The 12,493-nt window shown below is 43.6% G+C and overlaps 5 protein-coding genes across 5 annotated transcripts; 3 read left to right on the top strand and 2 right to left on the bottom strand.

Moving 5' to 3' along the window:
- Window positions 1-932: 932 nt before the first annotated feature.
- On the top strand, window positions 933-2,243 carry AOL_s00188g233 (uncharacterized protein; the record flags this gene model as incomplete). Its single annotated transcript, XM_011128481.1, has 1 exon — window positions 933-2,243. The coding sequence occupies one exon, from the start codon at window positions 933-935 to the stop codon at window positions 2,241-2,243; it is 1,311 nt and encodes a 436-aa protein (XP_011126783.1).
- Window positions 2,244-3,298: 1,055 nt separating this feature from the next.
- Window positions 3,299-4,388, top strand: AOL_s00188g232 (uncharacterized protein; the record flags this gene model as incomplete). The annotated part of the gene is made up of 3 exons (XM_011128480.1): window positions 3,299-3,667; window positions 3,736-4,078; window positions 4,147-4,388. The coding sequence occupies 3 exons, from the start codon at window positions 3,299-3,301 to the stop codon at window positions 4,386-4,388; spliced, it is 954 nt and encodes a 317-aa protein (XP_011126782.1).
- A 351-nt stretch (window positions 4,389-4,739) lies between these two features.
- AOL_s00188g231 (uncharacterized protein) lies at window positions 4,740-5,222 on the bottom strand (the record flags this gene model as incomplete). Its single annotated transcript, XM_011128479.1, has 1 exon — window positions 4,740-5,222. One exon carries the CDS (start codon window positions 5,220-5,222, stop codon window positions 4,740-4,742), a length of 483 nt encoding a protein of 160 aa, XP_011126781.1.
- Window positions 5,223-5,761: 539 nt separating this feature from the next.
- On the bottom strand, window positions 5,762-7,737 carry AOL_s00188g230 (uncharacterized protein; the record flags this gene model as incomplete). The annotated part of the gene is made up of 3 exons (XM_011128478.1): window positions 5,762-6,187; window positions 6,264-7,060; window positions 7,116-7,737. 3 exons carry the CDS (start codon window positions 7,735-7,737, stop codon window positions 5,762-5,764), a joined length of 1,845 nt encoding a protein of 614 aa, XP_011126780.1.
- Window positions 7,738-8,848: 1,111 nt separating this feature from the next.
- On the top strand, window positions 8,849-10,543 carry AOL_s00188g229 (uncharacterized protein; the record flags this gene model as incomplete). Its single annotated transcript, XM_011128477.1, has 1 exon — window positions 8,849-10,543. One exon carries the CDS (start codon window positions 8,849-8,851, stop codon window positions 10,541-10,543), a length of 1,695 nt encoding a protein of 564 aa, XP_011126779.1.
- Window positions 10,544-12,493: the final 1,950 nt, after the last annotated feature.

Genomic DNA, 12,493 nt, shown 5'->3' with positions numbered 1-12,493 from the left:
CAGCCCTAGACCCCGTTTTAGCCACGACGTTCTAGGAACGACATCATAGATACGAAATACTAGTACGAAAACAAACTTGACAGTACTTGATCTCGACAGCGAACTGTCTGACGGGTTTCGCAGATATCGATATCTAGATTTATGCGCACAAGCCCATAGGTATATACCGCGAGGATATATCGATACTCGTATTATTTATGTAAATCAAAGATAATATATATTCTAAGATCAGGTTATGTATCTGAATTCTACTTTTTTCCCGTCATTTGTAAGTTTCAACTATTAATATATTACCGATAAAGCGGGGCCAAGTCTCTAGGAATATACAGACCTGAATTGAAATATATAGTCTATATATCTCTCAACCGTTGAACGACTCTAGGGTTCAATCAATTGATATCATAATATCAATCTATCACAAGCTTTGTAAGAAGCCGGTCGAGTATCTACTGGTGAAATCAATCGTCCCCTCCGGGGCTCCCCATCTTTGTATCGGGATATCGCCGAATCGCCGAACACCTGATCTGAGATCTTATACAAGAATAAAGTTTTATACAAGGAATAGCTAGTTCCTTTAACTCTCCATTGCATTGAAGTTCTATGCATATCAATTGATATCACAGCTATAGTTTTGCATCCCGAATATAATCTAAAACGCGGGGTATGCAACTGAATCACCGTTCTGCCTCGTCTCGGGGCACATGCATAATATACGACCGGACCCGCGCCGTTGGGTTGGATGACATAAAAGCCTTGGCAGTCTAGCTTCACCACACGAAAATGAGTGCGACACCACAAAACATCCACCGATTCGCCTTTGATTCCCATCCAAAAGAAACAACTTCTACTTGCTGTTCGGTAACGACTTACCCGTCCTTTAACCCGATAAGAAAAGAACCAACCAATCCTTCTCGCTGCCGTTGCAGGGAACAATGACGATGCCATCAACCGCCCCAAACTCACGAGTTAAACCTTCTGCACGAGCTTTCACTGATCCAGACGATGAGGAAGATGCATTCTCAAAGCTTGCTTCACGAAATAAACCATCCACGAAAGGTCTACCTCCTGTTGAACCAAAGTCGCTTTCACGCCCTCCGACTATGGTCCCTAGACCTTCAGCCGGAAGCAATACGGTCAATAACGATAACAATAATGACGATGACGATGACGACGATTACATGTCCATGACTGTCGCCGATCCAACGACCACCGAAACTCCCTTACAGAGACTAAAACGTCGAAAAGTCGAGGCTTCAATCCGAGGAAATCCACTCTCCAAAGCAGAATTAGCAGAACAGGAAAAGCTAAGACGTGACCTGGGACTGGCAACATCAATACTCAACAACACTAATTCAAAGGGGTTAAAAATGATGAAAGCGATGGGTTATTCGACTGGTTCGGCATTGGGTAAAGCTGCTCCTACGCCGACTGGAACAGCGGATGTGAAGGATAGTAGGAGGTTAGAACCGATCAAGCCGATTGTGAGGGAATCTAGAACGGGTATTGGCCATGAATCGGACTTGAAACGGAAGTTTGGAGATATAAACCCCGTCGGTGGAGAAGGGAATGTCACAAAACGCCAGGAATTATCACCGGAAGGCTACAGGAATAGACTTACACTGGAGGCCCAGCAGCGAAGATACGAGGCTCAAATCTTCGCTGCTCAATCCATTTGTGAGAAACTAGTGGCACAAGATCCACCGGAAAGCTACAATGGCCCACTAAAGAAGTCGAAAGAAGGGACAACCGAGGATGCTGCAGCGGAGGGCGAGCAGGAAACCGATGGACAAGCAGAAGGAGCATCAAAACGTGACTTCTTTAACGAAAAACCGACATTCACACAAATAAAGCAAATCAACTTGATATACCGGGGTCTTCTTTACCGTCGTGCAGTTTCGGACCTCAAAGCTTGTCTGAAGAAGAAAGAACAAGATAGCCTCACCTCTTCGAAGAGCTCATATATCCCTAACTTGTCTTTGCCCAAGTATAACACGACCGGGGAATTCAATGCGGACGATGAAATTGCGATGGGAGCTGAGTCTGAAGATATTGTGACAGAGCAAGAACTAGAAGATCAAGAGTTGGAAGAATTCGAGAAGAGAGAGGCTAAAGATCGACTGGATGAGATCGTGAGATATCTTAGGAGTCAATGGAGGTATTGCTTTTGGTGCAAGGCCCGATACGCTACTGATGAGGAGTTGGACAAAGAATGCCCGGGATTAACAGAAGAAGATCATGATTGATTGACCTAAACTGCGGTCTATGTCAAAGTTTAAGCTTCAAACCGGTGCAACTAACTGAGGATCCTTTTTCTTTTTCTTTCAGGATAATCAAGGAGCGACGATACGACTTTCTGTTAACCCAGATGAATACATATTTAACCACTGTCGATACTGGACTCCTTCTTTTCTTGTTTTTTTTATGTAGCCTTTTGATTCTTTTGCCCCTGCCCGTTCATTCTGCGCGTTTAGTCGGCCTCTTTTTATCTACAGTTAGCGGTTCTTTCTTCCCAGGTGTTCGTTTTCCTTTGCATGATTCTCAACGGTCTTCTTTTTCTGCATGTATCATTATGATTTGCGATGTCAGATGTTAGCAATATACTTAAGCCGACAGGCTCCCATGTGCATTCGAAACAAGAGTCTTCTCTTAATACATCTCTTTTTGGAGTTCAAACTACGGCGTAACTTACGCTTCAACAACCGTACCAGGCTAAGATCGATTCAATTATGACGAGAAATGGTAAGCCGCCTTCGTGGGCCTGAAATGATCTTGATTTAAGATAGCATAGCATCTGGAATATACCTTCTAGGACAAGAAATCTATGTATAATATAATATAATCTGAAGACAGAGGGCCTCGGGGGGACCTTACCCCGATACAGAAATATTTATGTAAGTGTGCTCCTTGTCTCGTCGCCAGACTGCTCAACCGTGTAAAGAGTCTGGCGACGAGAAAACATAGGTCCAGTCGATATTCAAGTCTGGTTACGAGACTGATTAATACGAGAGTAAGTCGGGCCTTAGTAGTGTCATATATCAGCAATTAGAGGTTGGAAGTCGCCCTTTCCTCTCGGCTGCCGTCCATATACCATGCTCCGATACCCCAACGCCTTCAACCGATACATCAAGGCAACTGTCAAGTATTTAAGCAAATAGGTATGTTTCGGGGTTCCTACCAATCTCCACTAACCTCCTTTCCATCATTGCTCCCGTCCACGCGTCAAAATTCTTCCATGTTCACGGACTAAGCCCTCTAATACATAGTCGAGAAGCCGAACCGTAAGTTAAATCGAATCAAGATGGTTTTGATCGGCCGGGTTGAACTCGGGCCGTATTACCACCCCCAAAACAATCCCGGAGATGTCGCGATTGAAGAAATTTCACCAACCTCATTGGACTACGAGCCTGTCGTTACAGCTTGGAGAACCGCTTTAGCAATTACGCGTTCTCGAAAGTTTCGCAGAGCTCTCTACCATCTCGCCGACAAGGTACAAAGAGACAAGGCATTAAACATCATGGATGCTCAAGTCGATGAGTTTATTCTTGACTTGAAGAATGATTACCAGCAATCACTCCACAAGTACATGATCATCCTCGATGGCAGGCTTCAAAGATCCGTTCTTAGAACGAACGAAAGGCCCACTTTTGGAATCCATTTGAACAAACACGTACGTACGCGCGATATATAGTTTCCTAACCTCAGCCCAAATATTAGTAAATACTGACTTTTGAAAAGTACGTCAGGTCGCTGTTACTCACCACTGGACACGAAGAGAGCCGCCTTCGATGCCTTCTCGCCACGGCCATCGTCCACGAGTTTGCTCACTGCTTTGTCACCTTCATCGGCTACCAACGAGGCCAGGTTACGCCTGAGCGGGTCAATCACAACTCTTTCTCCCAGTCAGCAAACGGACAAGGAGAGGCCGGTAGATACCTCGAAGGGAAATTGTGGGGTGGAACGTTGGAGTGGCAGAACCCAGCCCCTGGTTCCATGATCGGCGACCTCTATGTTCTTGATAAGGACAGCAATGCTCGTCTTGTCCGACGCACTCAAGTTCTCGATATTGGATCTTACCGAAGTAATAATCTATACCAAGCTGATTCCCACCCAATCGTACCCGCTTCAGTTTTGCTAACTATTAAACAGTGTTTGGTATGCCTTACGAAATCTTGAGCGCTAGCGGTCTTTATCTGGAATTGGCGCCAAACGATATCACATTCCCTGGATGCGTTGGGTTTCGCGGCTTACGATCCTTTGAGAGATCTCCAAACCCATTGCCCGCCGAGTTATTACATGGTAGGCTTATGGCTGCTAGAGTTTCCAGCTCAGTTGACCCTGAGCTTCAAAATGAGGAAGAGGTAGAAGAGAATCTTCCAAAGGGTGGCTAAAATTTGACTTAGTCAGCGTTCTGGAACTTGAACTGGTACTTCACATCATACTACCTGTGTTTCGTTGCAATCTTACCTGTCTCCCACTACCATAACGCTAGGGCCCTGTCTTCAAGGCTAATGTCCAGAGCGGTATCATATTACTGAATGAAGATTAGAGAGAGAAAGAGGTTACGATCATAGTGATGTTTCCAAGAATCTCACCGAAGGAAGTTAGGATGATATTCGATTAGAGAAACAATACAAAGAGATTCGTAACAATTAATATAACAGAACATAAAAAGTGATAAGACGCGAAACTCATTCCTGATGCGAAACTCGGCCATCACCTATATTGAATTTTAGTGCAGCTTAACCACCCTTCATCAAAATACCAGCTTCAATTAATGCCGGTATAGCTTGATTAATCGTCCACTCCGTACACTTAACCATCGGCGGCCTCTCCTCCCCGACTTCATAAAAAACCCCAGGACTCTTATGTTGCTCAGTCCTCATACTCTTCGGATTAAAAGACTTCTGCTTCGGCGGCGGAGGCAACACCTCCAAAATCTCATTTAACCTATCAGGATAATCCTTAGCTTTCAAAAATCCCAAAAAATGCTTCGCGAAGAACATTTCATCGAGTTCGGGATCTTGATCGACTCTGGTATTGTAGGTCATTCCGGTTACTAGATCCCCAACGACATGACACGTTCTACCGGATTTATAACCGTCTTCCCAGGTTTCGATGAAAATGGTATTATGGTAGCGAGGGGAGGGCATTTCGGGGTCTACCATTGTCATTTTGTTTTCGATTCTGTAGACTGAATAGTAGGAGTTGCTGAGGTTCGACATGATGTTTTTTTTTTTATTTTTGTGTCGAAATGTTCGAAGCTAGTAAGATTTGAATAGTTGTGCCACTATGGAAAAAGCGCCTTCGAGCTCACGCACGATACTCCGGGACGGATTATCAAAGGTGAGTTATCGCAATCCCAAAACGATTTATGAAATGGAGATCGAAAAAGCTAGGAACTCTTTATAGCTTTAACATCAATGCGGAGTCTTATGCGTCTGTGCCACCAACACAAACTGTTCCAAAATCCAACACTATAGATCGTCTAAGCCAAGAGTTGATGGATCAAGCACTTAAATTAAGAGGCAATCGTGTGCATATCATAGTCTCGGAGCCAGAGCTGCCCCTGCATATCATATGCATTATACACCAATTTTGTCACATAAGCATTCTGTTCCGCAATACGAGTGCAAGCGATCTAGGGAAACAAGAGGCCTATCTCCTACTTAGAGAATTTACTCCTGAAATGCCATGGAAACTCACTATTCTAGCTGTTATATGACGATTTCCGTATTAAGGGTAAAGCTGATTGTCGCAAAAATCATAGTGAAACTCGCATCATAAGCCTGGAGAATAACGGAAGCTTAAAAAAGCTGACAGATACCCACCAGTAGCCGAAAGCCAATACAGGTGTCCAAAAAGCAACTGTACAGATCAAAACCCTCACTACGATTGAGAAAGTGTCTCGACTCGCCACTACAAACGTCGCGATAGCCGCGGCGGCTAAAGAGACGAGTAGGACTAGTAATTTGAATATAACCGGCCATTTCTTGACTATAGATTCGGCCACGAGCATCCACCGAATCGTGCTCTTTCTGATGCGGTTGAGGCTTAAAGTGCTCATTAGGTTGGAAAGTTGTTGGAAGCGGTTTGTCATTTTGGACCAGTAGAGTAGGATGTAAGTCAAAGAGCTGGAGGAGACGGATACGGCCAGCCAGTGCCACCATGTCAGTTTGTTTTCGAATTCCTACTCGTTGACGAAATTCGGTATTAGCAAATTATTATTTCTAAATTTATGCTTGAAGCGAGATATGGTGACTTACATTTATGTTCATACCGAATATCGCCGCCACAAGACTTAGCGGGATAAAAAAGAATGCCAGTTGTGTTAGTTTCGAAACTACTTCAGTCTCGGAGATGGCGCGTCTGCTTTCAACTATGCTCATACTCGACATGAGCGCTTGAAAGTCACTCTCAACACGCTTGTGCGTGTATTCGACGGCAATGGTGAGTTCTCGGAGTTCTTCCAAGAGTTTAATCATATCCTTTTGGTACCCAAGGTTACCGGGGTTGGTTCTGCTCGAAGAAGATGTTTGGTTTGATCTATTTCCGACTTTCGATTTGATATTACCTTGTAAGCGACGTAAAGATATATTTTCGTGGAATAGCATATTGCGACAGGCGCCCAGTTGATATCTCCACATGGATAAGGAATCTTGTAGGACGGTATCATCATGAAGGGATAGCTCGATCGTGTCAAGCATATAACTAACTTTCTCCAGAATTTGCCTTAGGTCTTTACAGGCTAGTTGTATAAGGGCCCTTTCGACTAGATATTGTGGATTTTTGTCAATAGATTCCTTACCCAGGGTTTCTAAGATATCTAAAAATTTCTTAAGGCGTAGGTCATGGTCGTTATTGGAGGTCTCGGTATGATCAAATATCATATTTCGGTTTGCATAAGAAGGTCTCTTGGACTGTTTTAGGAGTTGTCCTTGAATAGTAGTTGGATCAAGAAAACAAGGCACCAGTTCCTCGGACCAATCGTAGTTGCCGCTACGGAATTGGTATGTTCCAGTGGAAATATTGTGATAGCGTATCGGGTCAAAAAGCAGGATACCTAGTCCCAGAATTAGAGCTTTGAAGTGTACAAACCTTTTCGAAGGCCATTATACCTGTAGGTAGCCCTCCAAGGTTCCCAAAGCACAGTGATATACGCTCTTTCGCAGCATGATATAGAAATTTATCATCCTCAGACGGCGAAATAAAAACGTATTCTCGATAAGGGCTGTCAGGCCAATGTCCATACCTCTTGTGGTTAAGACTGAGATCCATCGGATCGCGGTAAGTATTCAGATCGTAAGGTTTCCCAGATAATATCCTATATTCGATCTCATGTTGATCTTTCGACTGAGCCACCAATCTCTTCCAGTCCAGAGAAAACACATTTTCATTCTCTCGCTCGAGCGCTTGAATCATATCTTCGCCTTTGCTACAATGGGCGGTGAGAAAAGGATGCCAAAGTTCCTTATCAAGTTGAGTCCAGGGCCCCAAAGCAAGTTTTAGGTCCTCGCGCTCGCTGCCTTCGATAACAAATATTTGAGTAGTCACATCTGGATGTGATTCTAGGCTTTCCGGGGCCGAGAGTGCGCAATGAGAAACATCTAAAGACCCGGCGCTTGTGATATTGATTTTGCACACCCGAATCCCCCGATTCGGGTTTGATGTAAGTGGAGGGCTCTTGAAGCTCGTTCTTAAAAAACCGAGTTCGATGGAGGCCAACTCTGAGTACGCCATTGCACTACAGGTCCTCTAGGTTAAGGCTAGATGCAATGGTATTGGTGCGTATCAGCTGAATATATGATATGTTTGGTCAGGAGCTTGAGCTAGCGCTAGCTGTATGAAATTTAATCTAGGAGCTCTAAAGTGGTCTCGCCGCTGCGTTATATAAAGTACATTAAGACAATTTTTTGAATTTATGATAGTTATTTTTTAACAAAGGATGTCTAAGATAGCTTAAGTAAAGGCCGGAGGAAGGAATGTCTCGTTTCATGAGCAAGTAAAATCTTGGAGTTTATTGGCATTCGTTTAATATTCGGCAAAGAAGCGATCTGTCGGATTGTACAGGGGTCCCGTTCAATGCCCAATTGAAAGATTCGCTCGGTATATACCAATTGCAAATTAATTTACACAATGTCGTCGATTTCAAATTTCCACTATTATATGCTTAGGTATATATGCATGCACATGTATTTTCCCCAGAAATTAGCTCAACGAATAGCTACTTATTTAACTGCTATGTCGGCTGGCTCGCGACTAACAAGATAACTTATCGACCTACCTACTGTAATCTCAACTAGCTTCGTCGCGAAAGTGTGTTGGGTTTAATATTATAGAAGAAACGTTTCAATTGATCAAGAATTCGCCTCAAGTCAGTTTTTGAAGGTTAAGATGCCTTGTCCGCCGGATAAAGCGCCTTAATATTTGCTTTAAAAGCGATCCCAAAAACCCTTCAAAACCCATCCCGTAACAGCCGGTCTTGATCCACAACAAGTCACATGATCACTCTGCTTGATCGATTGAGGCGTTGCAGTTTTGCTCTGTGATGTGGTTGCACTTTGGCACCTTAGTGCCAAGTTTGGTATGCATATGCAGATGCTTTGAGGCGCAGGATCGGCTGAGAAACCTCCAAATTTCACTTATTGTACACTACCAAGCGTATTTTTCGAGACAGCGACATGTATATATCAATACCATCCCGACATATATATCTCTAATCAGATATTTTGACTTATTCTCGTGTTCATCAATTCTATCAGAAAGTGTTATTAGCATTTCGGATCCATAAGTTATCTGGTTATCAATTACGGGCGTAACCCCCTGGTATCGTTACCGCAGCCTACCCCCCATGTCACAGCCAGCCAAAAGCACCTTCCAAACCCTCCCCTACGACATAATCCACGAAATATGCACCCACCTCCCAAACACTGCTTTCCAAAACCTCAAATTGGTCTGCAAGGATGTTCTCTCAGCTCTTCCAGTGTCCCGTCTCAATCCACGTCAGCGAACTATTTTTTTCGTCAAAAAGGAAATAGAACTACTCAGAGCCCTACGTTCCAGTAGCCGAGAGCATCGAAATCAGATTAGTCATATAGTATTCGACTTATCGTCTCCTTATGTAAAATTTATCGACCAGTTTTCGGGTTTCGATAGAAATCTTCTGAAATATTCGAGGTTAATTCGTTCGTTAGCGGTTTCTGGGAAGTGGTTTGCGGGGGGGCGTCGTCCTAAATGGTTACCCTTCCCTATCCGCAACTGGGATGATGCGCCAATTTTTGGTTTCGACGGCAAAGGTGTCAAAAAAACGATTGAGCCGACAAATACTACAATCTCCGGTCTTCTATCCGCGACCTCATTGAATGAATCAAACTCTTCGGCCACTGAAATTGACCACCCAGACCTCCAAGAATTTTTCCAAACTCTAACAGAAACACTCAAAACTCTTCCCAACATTAGAACTTTGGAAATCCGTTCGAATAACGCCAAAACGGCTTCAGTAATTCAGACGTTCTGGAGAAGATACAATCCTAATATAAACGATTTCTTTGAGAAGTATCCGGAGTTAGAAGCTCCATTGTCAGAAAATCCGTCATGGCAGAACTGCTTCGACCTCATAAAACCAATCAAAAACGAGCGAATCCGCTTCGACGACGCCTATATAGGCCTCCTCGACTCTGCTGCAAAGGCTCAATGTCAAATCACCGAAGTCAGAATAAATGCGACCAACATCCTTCGATGTGAAGAGACCAATCTAGCTGAATACGCCCGAGAGCTTGTGACTAGGTCTAACTTTGATCAATACGCCGACTTGTACAAAAACAGCTTCGCAGATCTCACCAACCTTGAATTCCCTATTTCTTTGTGGGGATGCTACGATGGAGGATTTAGAAAGTACTCTCAGCCGTCGCCAATATTCTTAACCCTTCTACAAAGCATCGAAGAGTTGACCATTACCCGAGTACGGGCTCGGTACGCCTACAATTATGTGTGGGAAGTCCAACCTGATCTTTTCATTCCCACTGATTTGATCCTACCAAGGTTAAGAAAGTTGGAGATCATTGAAATTGGAATACTCGTGCCAGTCCTGGAGTTTCTAAAAGCTAATAAGGCTTCATTAAAGAAGCTAATTTGCACTTCGGCTTTCAATCAACGAGTCTTGAGGGTGGATATAATACATATTCTCTCTATTGTACATAACGACCTCGATCTTGACTATTGCCGGATGGACTTTTTGACGAACAAAAATATTAGGAAGCTGTGTTATCTTTGCATAGAGATCACCAAGAGCGCTGGAGATGTCCGCTCTAAAGATGGCAAGATCGGGCCCAGCCGTTATAGGTATAGACTAGGTACGAAGTGCCAAACCGAGTCGAAGGTCGGGTATAAATACTCAAAAGAGCCAGAAGGGGGGCAACCGACTTGGACCGACAAAGGAAGCTGGGAGGAGTTTACTACTGCAATAGAGGAGATAGGAACCTCAGGAATTTGCGACCAACATTGGGACGGTGATCAGAAGCCGGCTGCTGGTTTAGTCTACTACTAGTTTTATTCCTAGCATGCATATTTATACATAAAGTACTTTCACTTGTTTATTGTTTATTTGTATTTATACCGTTTGAGTCTTTAACTAAACTGCCTGGTCGTACGAAGACTTCTCAACTATTAACTTAGTAAGCATCTACATATCCCATGTCGAATCCCGTTTTGGTATGCTCAGCACTGCCTTGAAACGAGACTAGAAGGTATCCAAGTTAACTAAGCTAAGACGTGTGAAACTTAGCCACCTAGTAGAGTCACGTGACAACTTTCGACTCCAAAACGTGACAGCAGAAACAGCAGTCAAAAGCTAGGAGTTAAGCTTAGGATTGAAGGTTAGGGTTAAGGTTAGGGTAGAGGTTAGGGTAGAGGTTAGGGATTAAGATTAGGGAGACAGAGGTTAGGGTAGACAGGCCAATTCCGAGGTCGAAAAGTGTCATGTGACTTGCGTATACAGCGGCGTTAGTTAGTGGTTCTAGTGGTATGGTTCCTAGCTAACTAGTTCTGTAGCTCAAAATCGTCATGTGACTTTTTCTTATCCTAAGGGGCGCTACTATACCCCCAAGGCTAGTACTAACTGCAGTGGCGCTAAGTTGTCATGGTATAGGAGCAGAATATATGAGCAAAGATTTCTCATATGAGAAATCTCTCATATAAAATATCAATGTACGTCGTTACTGAGTGCGCTCGGCGACGTCTTAGAACTAGTCACCTCACAACTACGACAGGAGCAACAGTCTTGTATCTTGTATCAAAGCGCTGAGGAACAACGAGGAGAAACTGGGGGTTTCCTGGAACAGAAAAATCCACCTGAACTCAGCCTATAAAGCGATCAAAGGATCTTAGGTTCTGGATAAAAAGGAATACTGGTAGAACTTGCAGTCTCGTCGGCGGATCATTGGCTGTTAATTTTATACGTATCCACACACAGATAGAATATAGACACACAACTACTCTAGTAGCTAGATCTAGGACTATTTCAAGGTATTTAGATATATATAATAAATCAATCATGATGTTACTATATATCATATCCTTTCGTAATAGGTGTGCACTTAGTATTGGTGGTGGTATGGAATCGAAAGCTTCCTAAATAGGTAAGTCGAGGCATCTTCGCTGATGATCACATGACTTTTTTGGCCTTCAAAACTACAGGATAGGGCATAAGACGGTTAACAAACAGTCAGGAAACGGTTAGGAAACGGTCAGGAAATGGTTAGGAAACGGTTAGGAAAACGGTTAGGAAAACGGTCAGGAAACGGTTAGGAAAACGGTCAGGAAACGGTTAGAGAAACGGTCAGGACAACGGTCAGGAAACGGTTTGGCAAACGGTTGGCCTTACGGTCCGTCGGGGTAGGACAGCCTTTTGAAAGCCAAAAGTGTCATGTGATCTCGAATTTCAGGATCGACCAATACTTTGTCACATTCACAAAACCTATCAGGCTTTCAATTCCAACCTCATTTTTAACAGGTTCTAACCTTAAGATCTCAGCTTGAAATTTTGTCTTGTACTTAGACTTCCTGCCTTCGTTAGCAACTAGGGAACGAACGTCGATTTCAAATGTGAAAAGTGCCATGCGCCTACAACCCAAAATTTAAAATTGCGACTGTGATACCTCAATTGCTCAAGCGACCCGCTGAATAACTAAACGGAACGAGCATTTAATTATAATGTATACGCTCGTGAATGCCAGGCTTATCAACAGTTCCTGACGAATTTCTTTTTTCTTTTTTTTTCAAACTATATAGCTACAGGATGTTTGTCCTCGCGTAGCTCGTTTGTCAGCGTCTGCTTGTCTGCACATTGTGTCGTGATATTCTCTACTACCCCCATAGTCTAGTTTACTACCCCATCCAAACCAACCAACCAGTTCCACAACCAAAAGGAACTTCCGGAAGCAAAGACCACCTCCCCACCTCCAGTTCCTCCATTCACTTCCGCTTAAACCTCCGAGAA

The sequence above is a fragment of the Orbilia oligospora genome (assembly GCF_000225545.1).
Source record: "Orbilia oligospora ATCC 24927 unplaced genomic scaffold scaffold00188, whole genome shotgun sequence".
Lineage (NCBI taxonomy): Eukaryota > Fungi > Ascomycota > Orbiliomycetes > Orbiliales > Orbiliaceae > Orbilia > Orbilia oligospora.
This window is presented reverse-complemented; position numbering and strand designations above follow the sequence as displayed.